The sequence below is a fragment of the Mytilus californianus genome, unplaced genomic scaffold, assembly GCF_021869535.1.
Source record: "Mytilus californianus isolate M0D057914Y unplaced genomic scaffold, xbMytCali1.0.p SCAF_3, whole genome shotgun sequence".
Lineage (NCBI taxonomy): Eukaryota > Metazoa > Mollusca > Bivalvia > Mytilida > Mytilidae > Mytilus > Mytilus californianus.
The window spans coordinates 18,834,644-18,849,585 of record NW_026262679.1 but is presented as its reverse complement, the minus strand read 5'-3'; the positions used below and the strand labels follow the sequence as shown (position 1 = coordinate 18,849,585).

Sequence of the window (14,942 nt, the reverse complement as noted above, 5' to 3'; positions counted from 1 at the left end):
AGTCTACACACAATCCAATATAAAATGTATATTTGGTTGAACATTAAAATTTGTGGTTTACCTACAGCCACGAATTCCACGAAAATTGGTATTCCACGAATAATAATGAACCCACAGTATATAGGGTTAGAAAATCACAAAATTGCCCCCCCCCCCTTCCTAAATATTTTTTGTTTAAATCAGTACTATGGAAATATTTTGCCATTTCTTTATACCGTTGTCTGTCTTGCTATAGAAAATAGTCGTTGTCTATCTTGCTGTAGAAAATGCTGTAGACTGCATGGATGAAGTGAATTTTTCAAAATCAATCTGAATACACTTTCACTATACGACCGTGACTTGAAAAGTGGATAAGTACCTAAATCGTATAAATAGAGAGAGAGAGAGAGAGAGAGAGAGAGAGAGAGAGAGAGAGAGAGAGAGAGAGAGAGAGAGAGAGAGAGAGAGGGGGTTGTAGAGAGGAAGGGAGGTCGTCCCCTTTGTGATATAGTTTGATATAACTTCCTGCTCTCTTATATCCTAAGCCCTAGGACGACAATGCTGACTTTTAATTTTCTATATAAGTCCAGATGGATATATTTCTCTGCATTTCTAGACAATTGGGATTATTTACAGAGAATATACCTCCTTAATATGTACCATTTAGATCAATTAACTACTATAAAGCTTTATTTTGAGATTTACAAATTATTCAAATACAAAATATATCCGGTATGTAACAAGAAAATAAAAATAACTTTTGAAACATTTTCATTGTTACTTCTATATAATGATAAAACTGCTCCTTGATCTCCTAGAATGTCTAGAATATCTCACTACATTCAGTTCTCTTCTAAATTTCTGACTCATGATAAGATACAGCCAAAAGTTAAAGAAACATCCAAACGAAACAATAAGATATAAGTACTGGAGGGCGTATGCTGTAAAGTGCTTTACGATCCGAAGCTCGAGGCAAATGGAAACTAACACACTTGGAAATTCTGACAGGATAAAAATCACGGTAACATAGATTATAATGAATGTCGAGCGACGGTTTCTACGTCTGACCATCTTACTGTCTGTCCACAGAGTTTTTCTCAGACAAGTCAGTTTGGTTGTGATGTATAACATTGTCATAATTTGTATCACTATAGAAATAAATAAAAGTCCTGATCTAAAATAATGCGAAAAATCGAAGAATATTCTTACCGTTAACGGGTCTATAATTAATACTTTACAACATTCACCATTAGAAGTTGGATTAAAAGTAAAGAAAAACGCGTAAGGCATTTCTAAGCCCAAACAAAATGTCAAGACAATAATAGTTACAATAACGGCACATTTCTTGTTTAAGTTGGACTTACTGAACACAGGAAATAACATAACAAGTGTTTTCTGTATTCCCAGTAATGTTGTTATCACAATAGCGGTGGAGTGAAATCCAGAACTCAAGATATTCCTCGCCCAATATGCTAAGGCGCAAAATGGATATTTCTCAAACGATGCAGATATCATGCTATATTCACTAAAAGCTGTTCCGTTGTAATATTTAAAGATCGCCCCAATATGTTCGGGCACAAACCAGAAAAAGACGGAAAGTGTGTCACTTAGAGCTAATACGGATAACAATATAGAAACCGGTGACAGTAGATGCCGCCGAAGAAATATCCGGATAATGATAATATTTTGGATTACCAACACATAAGCTAACCCTGCTCCAACATGTGGTAACCATGCCGATCTAGAAAACATGAACGGTAAAATGTTGTCTTCAAAATGACATATACTATAATTCTCTGTGAATAAAGTTTCATTTTGACTGTTTCTTAAATCTGTCACATTCATAGTGATTTTATTGTTTTTTCCAAAATAAATCTTGCTGTTATCCAAGTACCATGATAAATCTTTCTGTTATTACACCAACTCAATAATGAACTAGAAAGACATACAATGGTCATTAATGAAAACGTCAAAGTTATTCAAAGTCCTGTCAATACTTAGTATCCAATGAAGTTCTAACTGTTAATCTGTGTCAAATTATTGATATTCATACAATCACCATATATATTACTAATTGTAAAATATAATGACCGTTCATGTCTCTTAACACTGATTATATATTACAAGGAAATCCCCTATTGAGATTTAATACATAGGACATTAGAAGTCAGCTGCAGTTCACGTGTATACATGTAGTTAAATAAATGACCTTTAAGTCATAGCTTTCGTTTAGACGTAAGCTAGCTTCTATTTTAAAAGAAAAAAATGCTCATTTATTTTTTTCTTCAAATTGCTTGCAGTGACTTTTGATTTAAATTCGTTTTATAATAATAATATAAAAAAAAACAACAACAAACCTTACATATTCAACAAGTTTAACTTTTCCTAAAAGGTAATGAGTACTTTACAGTATCATGAATCAACGCCAGCTTTTGTTTTGATTTTGATTTTGCGATAGTTTTCATTTATTTTTAGCAGAATTTTTTTAATTTTTTTAACATTCTGATACTTATATTTGTTTCAGTTTCATTATTATTAGTAATATGATACAAAATACGACCAAAAAGAGGTTATAAACGGATCTCAATCACTAGGCTGACACGCGATACCGTTAGTTCTGACTGATTAATTTATGATTACTCTCTCTGATGAATAATATATGTTATGTATGTCAGGTACTCTTAAATTGTTCTCGAGCCTCACTGCATTATCACATAAGGAACACAGCAGAGTAACCCATAAATTGATGTTTTAAATTTACCATGATCCGAGGGTTACACATACAATTTCGACGTTATATACTTAGGCGTTGATTGTTTTGTTTTGTTTTGTTTTGTTGTTATTGTTTCTCTTTAAATTTCCGTTATATACCCATACTTTCTAAATTGTATAATGTGATCGTTTACCAAATTATTTTTAACAAAAAAATATCTAATAATTACGTATCACTTAGAATCGAGTAAACGCATCACTGAACATAGCAATCATCTTTGTGTATTATACATGTTATACGTAATGACTGATGCTATAATATTAACTACCTACACATTATGCATTAACATTAATTTGAGTAAAACGAATATTACGTGTTATATAAATTAAAGCAAAGAAAATACGTAATAATCAATGTAACTATCAGTGCTTATCAAACAATATCATGTGATCATATAGCAACACATTCATCGATCGGGTTTCGAATACCCATACTATCAGACCATCCGTATACAATTTCTTCTCCTCTTTCTAACGTGTTCTCAATTTTATAATTAATTAACCACACCAATAAGCAACCAACAGTGATACGAAGCATTAAATTACACGTATTATGATATTTTAATACTTGATACAGCAAACTTAACTAGCAATTTACAAGCATTAACAACCAACTGTACCAACAACGACCAACCAACTGTACCAATCGTCAACAACCAACTGTACCAAACATCAACAATCAATGGAATCAATCATCAAGAACCATGTGTACCAGCCATCATTAAACAACTGTACTAACCGTCAACAACCAACTGTACCAACCATCAACAATCAATTGTATCAATCATCAAAAACAAAGTGTACCAGCCATCATTAAACAACTGTACTAACCGTCAACAACCAACTGTACCAACCATCAACAATCAATTGTATCAATCACCAAGAACCAAGTGTACCAGCCATTATTAAACAACTGTACTAACCGTCAACAACCAACTGTACCAACCATCAACAATCAGTTGTATCAATCATCAAAAACAAAGTGTACCAGCCATCATTAAACAACTGTACTAACCGTCAACAACCAACTGTACCAACCATCAACAATCAATTGTATCAATCACCAAGAACCAAGTGTACCAGCCATTATAAAACAACTGTACTAACCGTCAACAACCAATAGTACCAACCATCAACAATCAATTGTATCAATCATCAAAAACAAAGTGTACCAGCCATCATTAAACAACTGTACTAACCGTCAACAACCAACTGTACCAACCATCAACAATCAATTGTATCAATCACCAAGAACCAAGTGTACCAGCCATTATAAAACAACTGTACTAACCGTCAACAACCAATAGTACCAACCATCAACAATCAATTGTATCAATCATCAAAAACAAAGTGTACCAGCCATCATTAAACAACTGTACTAACCGTCAACAACCAACTGTACTAACCGTCAACAACCAACTGTACCAACCATCAACAATCAATTGTATCAATCACCAAGAACCAAGTGTACCAGCCATTATTAAACAATTGTACTAACCGTCAACAACCAATTGTGCCAACCATCAACAATCAATTATCAAAAACAAAGTGTACCAGCCATCATTAAACAACTGTACTAACCGTCAACAACCAACTGTAACAACTATCAACAATCAATTGTTTCAATCATCAAGAACAAAGAGTACCAGCCATCAATAACCAACTGTACTAAACATCAACCAACCTAACAAACCATCAACAACCAGCTGTATCAACCATCAACAATCAACTGTACCGACCATCAACAACCAACACAACAACCATAATCAACCAATTTTATCAGCCATCAATACGCAACTTTATAAACCATCAACAACAACTGCTCCAGCCATCAATAACCAGCTGTACCAACCATCATCAATTAAGTGTACCAGTCATCAATAACCAACTACAATAACCATCAAAAACTAACTGTACAAACCACTAACAACCAACTGTACCAAATATCAACAACCAACTTTACAAACCATCAAAAATCAACTGTGCCAACCATGAAGAACCAACTGTACCAAACAAACTATATAAACCGTCAATAACCAACTGTACAAACCATCAACAATCAACTTTAACAGCTATTAATAATCAACTGTGTCAACCATCAACAACCAACTTCAACAACCATAAACAACCAATTTTACAAATCATCAACAAACAAATGTGTCAATCATCAACAAAAAATTGTGTCAAACATCCAACCTCGTATTAACCATCAACAATCAACTGTACCAACCATCAACAATTATCTGAACTATTCATCAACCATCAACTGTGTCAACCACCAACAATTTACTTAACCAACCATCAACAAACAACTGTTGTACCAACCAACAACCAACTGTAAGAACTATCAACAATCAACCGTACCAACCATCAACAATCAACCGTACCAACCATCAACAACCAACTTTCCGGGTGCGGGAATTTCTCGCTGCATTGAAGACCTGTTGGTGACCTTCTGCTGTTGTCTGTTCTATGGTCGGGTTGTTGTCTCTTTGACACATTCCCCATTTTCATTCTCAATTTTATTACTATCCATCAACAACCCAGTGTATCAACAATCAACAACATACTATACCAACCATAAAAAAACAAATGAACCAACCATCAAAATCATCTGTGTCAATCATCAACAGCAGACGATATCAATAACAAACAAGTTAACATACAAAATAGACTAACAGCAAATACGTACAAGGAAACAGCAAATAATCTTTATGACAATAGCCACAGAATAAATCTTTTCTTGGGTACCCAAAGGAACAAAGAAATAAGATTACAGAAATTAGCTATATAAGCTATAAACAGACAATGTATTTAGGAGTATGATCAATGATCCTTCAAAATCATAAGTGGTAACATTTAACTAACAGCTATCAGTACAATTAATAGTAGAATACACATTTGACCCTTTCATCCTTCCTTTTAAGTCGTGTATGTTACTAACACTAGTTACTACTAGCTAAGGTACTGATAGCTGTTGGTTGAATGTTGAACTTATGAATTTAAAGGATCTGTGATCATACTCTTAAATAAATTGTCTGTTTAATAGCTTGTGTGCTTATGTGGATCACATCTATCTAACTTAACTTGAAAATATACCACAGACAAAATAAAGTCAGCTTCATACCTTGATAGACATCTAGAAATTGGTAAACAGAGGGTCGGATGAGAACTTAACATTACGACAAAAGAGATGATTTCAGTTCTCTTAGTATGAACTTTCCATTCCAATGTAGCAAAATTCCTTGGTAGAGGATTGCAGTTTACCAGGAATCTATTTTAAAAATCAAGAGTTCTAAATCGTTGAAGTCATCCATTTTGGAAGTTTTTTGGATGGCATCATGATTTGGTTGGTAATTTTGAGTAAGATGTGTAACGGATGACAACAGATATGTTCCACTTTTCAAAGCTATAATCTTGTCGTCACTTCCTCCACATTGACATCACAGAAAGCTTAACTTGCAATGAACAATCCACCAGGTGCCATCAGTGGAGCAGAAATAGGGTTTGCTCAACCTTTGGGAACACTGGAATTCTTCCCAGTTTTTTATTACAAGGAGTTCATGTTGCTTTAATTTTCAGTCTTGTATTTTTTTCTTTTTTAATTTTCCGTTTTTGTCTACCAGTAAGTCTTGTCCTTGGAATTGTGTTTTCATTTCTAACTTTAACAATCAGAAAAGCTTAAGGTCTAGAGAAGTTATATGACCAATTTGGTGATATCTTAGGCTTAGATGTGAAGTAGGAATTGTGACTTCCAAGGCACCGGAGTTTCCCCCAAATGATTGACATGGTCTGAGTTGCTCTATCTTTTGTTTCTATGTAGTGTTTTGTGAACTGTTGTTGGTTTTTCCGCTGTTTCTTTTTGGCCATAGTATCTTCTCCTTCTTTAACATAAGTTACATTGTACAATGTAGTAAAATATTTGAATGTCATTATCAATACTTACATTATTTTATTTTTAATAGTTTAATACATTACTTAATAACATGTATTGCATCGGTTATTAACAGCTTTGGTCCTACATCCTCTTGATACTTAATAGTAATATATTATGGCATAATACTGCTTAGGATGTCATTGGATTAAATCCATTGCAGGTGTACTGATTGAAATTTATTCTTGAAAGACATACCAGTAGTATATATATTAGTTGAAAATGGGCTTTGATATACATTTCCCAACTTATTCGGTATTCAAGAGCTTGCAGCTCCTACTAGGCTTTGTAAAACGTCACGTGTCTGAGCAGAAAGTTGATGAACCAGGGGTATGTCAAAGAACGTCTCGTTCTTTTTCTAAAAAAGTTCATCGGAAGGTACCAAGACCTTGTTGATAAATATTCCGTATCAACTTCACAAATAATATATGATGGTCTTGAAGTATAGATTCTGCGTACTGACGCTGTTTATCGTCTTAATAACGTGTTAAAGTATTCTTTTATTTGTCTTTATTAATATTACTTTTACTGTTTAGTCTGTTTTTGGTGATATACATTTGAGGTGGCTCTGTACTCATGCATCCCGTCATTGTGTTGTTTGTATTATTTTTCATTTTTACTTGTGTACTTTGTATGTGTGACTTTTTATGTTTCTTTGATACATATGACGTGTCTCTGTACTTTAAACATCCTGCCATTGTGTTACTGTTCTATTATAATTTTTGCATACTTTGAACGAAAAATTATTTCAAATCTCTACCTGTGTGGTGTTTACATTCTGACGTCAAACACATGATTCTACGCCAGAGTTAATGTTAAAATCACGATTCGGTCCCTGCTTCTTTGTTAAATATTTGTTTGTTTTTGTTGTGATTAAGATTGTGACACGGTGTTGACTGCTGTACCCTTATTTTGACGTTTTTACCTATTGTGTCTGTTTGTTTTATTCAGGCATCGTTGTCAATATACTGGAATTTGATGCGACTGTCATACAAGTGAGAAGTTTAGCTAGCTATAAAACCAGGTTCAATCCACCATTTTCTACATAAGGAAATGCCTGTACCAAGTCAGGAATATGACAGTTGTTGTCCATTCGTTTGATGTGTTTGTGCTTTTGATTTTGCCATTTGATTAGGAACTTTCCGTTTTGAATTTTCCTCGGAGTTCAGTATTTTTGTGATTTAACTTTTTGAACTAGCTACCAGTAATTGCAAGTATTCTTATATCAGTACTTGTTGTGCTTAGTACTGATCTGATAATTTAAACCATTTTCAAATAATTTTTAGTTTTGAACTATTGCAGTACTAATACATCACTGTTATAGATTAGGGGGTGAGTTAATCACTATAAAACATGTCTTTCAGAACAAAGCCTTAAGCCTGTGGTCCAGAGTTTGTTGTTGCCATAATTGATTTTCTTTTAGCTTAAATCAATTCTGTTTTGATTTTTTTCACATTTTGTTTCCTAGTGACCTTTTAAAGCTTACTATATGATAAGTTTTTTGTTGATTGTTAAAAGCAGTACAGTGACCTGTAGTTGATTACATCCTTGTCATTTGGTCATTGGTCAATCACACCACATCTTCATATCTTTATACTTAAAAATATAAACTAAGTTAAAGAAAGGCTGAAGATAACAAAGAGATATTTAAACTCATTAGTCAAAAACGCCATGACAAAAAACAAAAAACGATCAAAAGACAAACTCGAAAACACCATGACAAAAAACAAAAAATGACCAAAAGACAAACAACAGTCTACAAAACACATCATAGAAAACTAAAGACTGAGCAACACAAGTAAACTTGCCTTTGTTTAACTATTCCAAGCAAGTTATTCTGATTCTTGTAATAATATTCAGTTCACAATATGGGTCATGTTAATGATATCAAATTTGCAGGGAAAATATATACACAAAAGACTTGAATAAAAGATTATGAATATTTATTGTTTTATAATATACATAACAAAAGAAGATAAAAAATTTAACAATTGGATTTCATGCTACCACAACCATTAATCCGGGAATTCTCAATGAGATTAATCTCTCTCTACAGAATTTTCTTGTCAACAAAATCTGACAAAATAGAAAAAAATATCTATGTATAACAGAAAAAAACACATATATGTATATAATTAACTAAAACAAAAAAAATATTTCCACAACTGAACATAAATTTTGACTTGTTACACTACCTCTGTTAGTAAGTTATACTAAAAATATTGTGTCTAAATAAATTTATCTTCAATAAATATGCAATATCACACCATCCAACCAACATGAGTTTTCAAGTCAAAACTAACATCACATGATCAACTGACATTGTTTGTTCACTGTTCACATGATTACCAATATGATTTTACAGTTGTTGTTTACCCCTAATGTAACAGATCATCTGGTTGTATAGTTCATGTCTATTACAATACATCAATGAATTTTACTGTCAAAAAGTGACCCGTTTTAAAGTAGTAGGTTTGATAAGGCCCCAATATGGCTCCTAGTACAAACATTTCAAATAAGGATTTAATGACCATTATCGTAATGAAGCTAAAACAATGACTAGATAGGATACAGATCCCTTTGATGAAAATTTACAAATCTGCATTCTTTTCATGACATCACAAACAAAACAAATTTTTATTTTCCTCAAAGTTCAATCTAATCAAGTCAATTTCCTTTGGTTTTTATGATCAGAAACATACAGCAAATGTCAACAAAAAGTATCTTTAGACATTATGCTTGTTATAACTAATTACATATCTGACTGGAGAATTTCTTTTGCCCAACCCTGCACTCTGTTTCCTAGACCGACATGTGGTTGATATCCAGATGATTTTGTCAATTGTCACAAAAGTCAAGTATATTTAGACTGCATTGTCAACTTTTATGAGAAAAGTTTGAAAAAAAATATTTCTATTTTATTTTCTTTCATGTATATTTATCGACTTGAAACACTTTTTATTTGAATACAATGGACTTAATATTCAGTCCCTTACCAAACTTATTCCTAATAAAGGTCAGATTTGAATCTATGGAAAAAGCTATTGTTGAAATATTGTTTTGATCATGACTAGTTTTTGATACTATCAAACTGTATTTGCACTGATTTTAAGATATGTACCAAAAATCGATTTAAAGTTCAAAATAGTAGGATAGCAGGTTACAATTAAAAAGTAAAATTTATTAAGCAATTGTTTATGTCAATATGATTTCTTACCTCTCTATATATAACAAGACATGTTGACCATATTTGTCAATGTTTTCTAATGAAAATGAATCAGTTATGTTGTACAGTGTGATTATACATCACCAGGACACATAAACAATCTATTTTATGGATATTTTATAACTAAGGCAGTTATTCCCTCTAAAAGCATTCTAATAGAATTTTTACAAATACTTTTATTTGAATTAAATGGTGAAAAAACCTCTGTTCAACTAACAAAATAGGTTAAACTATACAAATTAAAATGCCAGACAGTCTGAGCCAAGGTTTATCTATATGTGTATCTGTAATCAAGATGGAGTCCTGTTGATGTATTAATTATGCATATTAACTTATACTCTATAAATAAATATATAAATCTACATTATTAACTTTGGCCACTGATGATACTTATATTGCAGTTTAATAATAAGTTAATTCAATAAACAAAATAAATGTATATCTTTATTCTAATAAATATAAACCTTTACAGAATTGTATTTTAAAGAAAAAAAGGGGGGAACATTTGAATAATTAATATTTTAGGAAAGTATGCAGCTTATGTTTTTGACACAAAATATGTTTCAAAACCTCAATGGTGCTACACTGGACTATTTTTTCTGCCTCTAAAACATCAATTATTATTATGAACTATTTCCATGTAATTTTTACATTGTTCTGCCAATTACTTCAAAAGGTTTGATTTTAATCAGTTTTAATATTTGTAAATAAGCAGTCTTCACAAAAACATAAACTGCATACAGTTTTTTGGAGCAAATTCAAATTAATTCAAAGCATTCTAGGTTTCGAAAATATATAGCTTTGAAAAGTTTGTCATTGTACTTTTAATGGAGAGTTAAAAGAAATTGGTATAGTTATTACCTCAGGCATTGATATTTATCCAGCAATAGATCTATAGAAACTAAGATATTTTGATTGTAAAACAACTATATATTGCACGTTTATGACACGGTTACCCTTTCACTATATAAATAATGTATGTAATCCTTTGTTTAGTATAAATTTGATGTACTACGGGTAAATTATCAACTATATTACTCTAAAACTGTTCAGAGATCAGCTTGTAAAACAAATACAGTAAAACATCTGAACAACTTGAATATACAATCTTTTGTGTGCTTACAAACTTCATAAAATTGAATAATATTTGTAAGTTTGACAAATCATCCATTACATTACAATTATATCCCGAATACTAAACAAAGAATTCATATTTCATAATCTATGGGAATAAAATATAACAAAAAAAGCAACATAAGTATATTTATGGATTTCAGAAATTGATTAAAGCCGCAATATACATGATTCTTTAATTTTACAGAATATGATTACATTAAACAGATTAATAACTTATTTCATTAGACAATTATTCATAAAAATACTTTTAAATTGTGATTCTGTAATGATTTGTCAATAACCTTTTTTGGACCTCATAACAGTACAGAGTAAATGATGTACTAAGACAACCTAGTTTTTAGTCCCAAATTTACATCTTTAAGCAAGCAAAAAATAAACAAAATAAAAAATATGTTCTTTTCTAAATAGTGTGCTTGCAATAAGCCAATTAAAATTTCTAGTTGAATGTTAATTGCATAATAATGATAATTTGGAAATCAGATTCATCTACATGTGAACTGTTTTCATTGTAATCTCTGCACATTCTAAGTACTGTAAATTGAAACCCCGTAAGTTTATATGTAAAAAACAGCTGTAAACTCAGAAATAAATTAATAGGAATGTACATCTATAGTGGAATTTGATTTTCTATGGAATCTATATTACAGAAATCAACATCAGTATATATACAACATAACTTTACAAATAAATAATAGTAACAACCTTTTTATAGAAAGACTTAGAGACATACCCGCTCGTACAACTAAATGCTTTAATGAAGATATTTTTCAACCTATGGTTTTCAAATAAATGTAATAAGAAATCAACAAAATTTTGATTTATAATCATTTTTTTTTCTCACTATATAGAAACATTTTCATATCACAGTTTAAAAATCCCCAGTTAGTTCAAAATTATTATTTTTTTAATTTTCTTTTACATAGTCCATGACAGACAAATATAATTAACTCATTGTAGCAGTGTTGCCTTGGACAATATTTAGTTCAATGATGATTTGTAAATAAATATACCACATGAAAACTAAGTATATGTAAGGTTCTTTTTGTTTAAAATAAAAGATAGATGTTTCATCATATTTTCAAACAAAATACAGCATTGTTGGATTTCTTAACAATTCTTTTTTTTAACTTTAAAAATAAGAATGGCAATCCATATCTTTTTCAAATTTAATTTAGAAAAAAAATTTGGAAAAAAAAGTAATTTTTTCTTCTAAATCAGAATGGAAAAAAAAATAACCACTAGTGTATCAAAATATTTCACTTTGATAAGGTAAATTTATTTAAATAACTGATTTGGTTACAAAATAATTTGCAAAATATTAACATAATTAATTTACTTGTAAATGCAATAATAAACTAATCTAGTCGCAAAACTTTCTTGTTAATTCTATGATTAAATAACTTATATAAATGATTTACTAGAATAAACTAAATCATAAACAGAGAGATAACAATTTTACATTTTCTTGTAAACATAAGACTTTCCTTAGAAATATAGTTGAATTGTTAATTCTGTGCTTACTGACAACAAAAAGCAATTTTACATAATTCTTCCCGTAACTATAATGATAATTGAAGTGTAAATGGCAACTTAAAATTACTTACTTTTGAACTTTATAAATAGAAATTGAACACTTTTCATTTGTTACAGCAAAGAAAACTTACTTAACTAAACAGTTTTGAGGGGATACTTCATCTAATGAGGGACATTTTAGCTGACAAAATAATAGGATGAAAAATCAAACAAAAATTAAAGCTTGAGGAACCAATATCACATTTGACATTGCACTACAACTTGTTTAAAACCTAGAAACTTAACAGTAGAAATGTATAAAAAATTCTATACATATATATATATTACACAACTTTGAAAGTTTTGAGCATTTTACAAAATTGTGTGAAAGCATTTGCAAAGACGCATGTTAAAAATAAACTTGAATGAAAACAAGAAGTAATATTATATAAGTTCTATCTTTTTAGTTTGATGTATAAACTTTATTATATCTAAGAATGAATGAAAGTTTGATTGTAAATAATGATTTCTGAAAACTGGAAGCAGATTTTAACATGGACCATGTTCTTCACAAATGCTTAACACAACTAGAATTACACAACTGGATCCACTTTCTGGTACCCTCTCACAACATCACCTGTCTTCACTAACTCCTGTACTGATATTTTAACCTCCAGCAAGCACTTTTATAAACAACCTCAGCTGAACCAGTATACTTTCTAAGTAGTGTTCAAACTATTACCAGTCTGGGACCAGAATAGGATCTATATATAGACATGATGTATGACTTGGATCATCACTTAGATACCTCCTCTGCATGCCTTACTTCCGATTTTAATTTCACAAATTCTTTGGCAACTTCATCATTCGTTCTCTGAGATAAAATACGCAAAATAGTCCATCCTGTCTCGTCTAAATGAATTCTGGGACATAAGGAGCACCAACAAGCACAGCTTCCTTGTTCTATAATGTTTTTTAACTGCATGACTGCTACACCAATGAGTCGATCTTCTCGTGCAAAACAATAGTCTTTAACACAAATATGGAGTTCATATGCATCTGGTTCGTCTTCATTTCCAAGGATGCTGGAAAATATTTCAAATGTATTCTTAATAATAAATATGAAAGAATCTTACATATAGATATCAAAATCTGGTAAAAGAGTTAAATATCATTATCCAATAATGCATGAATTTGTCCTTATTACTCTTACATTTGATTTGATTTTAAAATGTATCAAAACGATTCGTTATGTAATAATTTAAGTGACTTATAAATCCCAATATATAGGAAACTATATACTGACAAATAATAGTGTGTAGAGTTGGCTTTGGAATATAAAGTAAGGAAATTGTTTATTATAGTGATGTGTGTAAATCATCAGAAATACATTTATATACACAATATAATCTGACAAAACAAAAGTACACCCATAGACCAATAAGTCACCTTTTACTTTCAATTCATTTAAATGTTTTCATATATCATGTTAATATCAATTTAAATTCCAGAGAAAGATAATCATAATTTAAGAATGAGAGTTGGTAAAAGTTCAGATCTGGTTCTTCTAAAGTATTTGAAAATGTAAAAAAAAATGTGAACTAAAGTAAACTGTTTGTTTTCTACAGAAGTGTTGCTGCTAAATATTTAGCTACTTTCTTTGGATGGTTTCCTGTATTTGTTCTTATCATTTGTAATGCTGTCTTTTTTTTTTGGGGAACCATTTTGAAATGAAAATTCTAAATATATAGATTCTGCCATATCACCCAGTTGTGTACTTACAATTGAAATGTTTCATTAAACTTTGGTGACCAGTTGTTGCTTTTTGATTTTGTGGAATGTTTTCTACGTTTGTCACTCAAGTGAGGACCTATAATGATGACCTCAACAAAAGGTCGAAACATTGATGATGTCTGCCATTTAAGGTCATTGGCTGCCACAACTGTAAAAGACAAAGCAATAATAATTGGTACATTTTTTCATAGATAATTGCATCTAATTAACCATACTTCTATCTTAACTGATACTGGTTTAATTTTTTCTCATCTAATTGTAACATTATGTTTCTTATTTCTAGAGTAGGTAACAACATAAAAACTTTAATAAACACTATAGACAAACCAAGATTTAGTTTTAAATTTAATTGTTACTTTATGTTTCGTGGGTCTAAACAGGTGCCACATGTAGAGCACCATCTGCTACCCTTCTGCAGCATCTGAGATCAACCCTGGTTTTTTGGTGGGGTTCATGTTGCTCAGCCATTATTTTCTATGTTCTGTTTTGTAGACTGTTGATGGTCTTTTGGTCAATTTTCGTTTTTTGCCATGGCATTGTAAGTTTTGTTTTCGACTTATGACTTTGACTATCCCTACAGTATCTTCC

The 14,942-nt window shown here is 30.9% G+C and overlaps 1 protein-coding gene across 13 annotated transcripts in view; it reads right to left on the bottom strand.

Annotated features, from left to right (window-relative positions):
* Positions 1–8,611: 8,611 nt before the first annotated feature.
* Positions 8,612–14,942, bottom strand: part of LOC127734058 (protein unc-13 homolog B-like) — a 166,763-nt gene continuing 160,432 nt past the window's right edge. For all 13 annotated transcript variants that reach the window (XM_052243657.1, XM_052243656.1, XM_052243658.1 and 10 more), the window contains 2 exons: positions 14,343–14,502; positions 8,612–13,645 (listed from right to left, as the gene is read on the bottom strand). In XM_052243657.1, the coding sequence (XP_052099617.1) occupies positions 13,357–13,645; positions 14,343–14,502 (449 nt within the window). In that variant the 3' untranslated portion in view covers positions 8,612–13,356. The remainder of the gene's footprint in view (positions 13,646–14,342; positions 14,503–14,942) is intronic.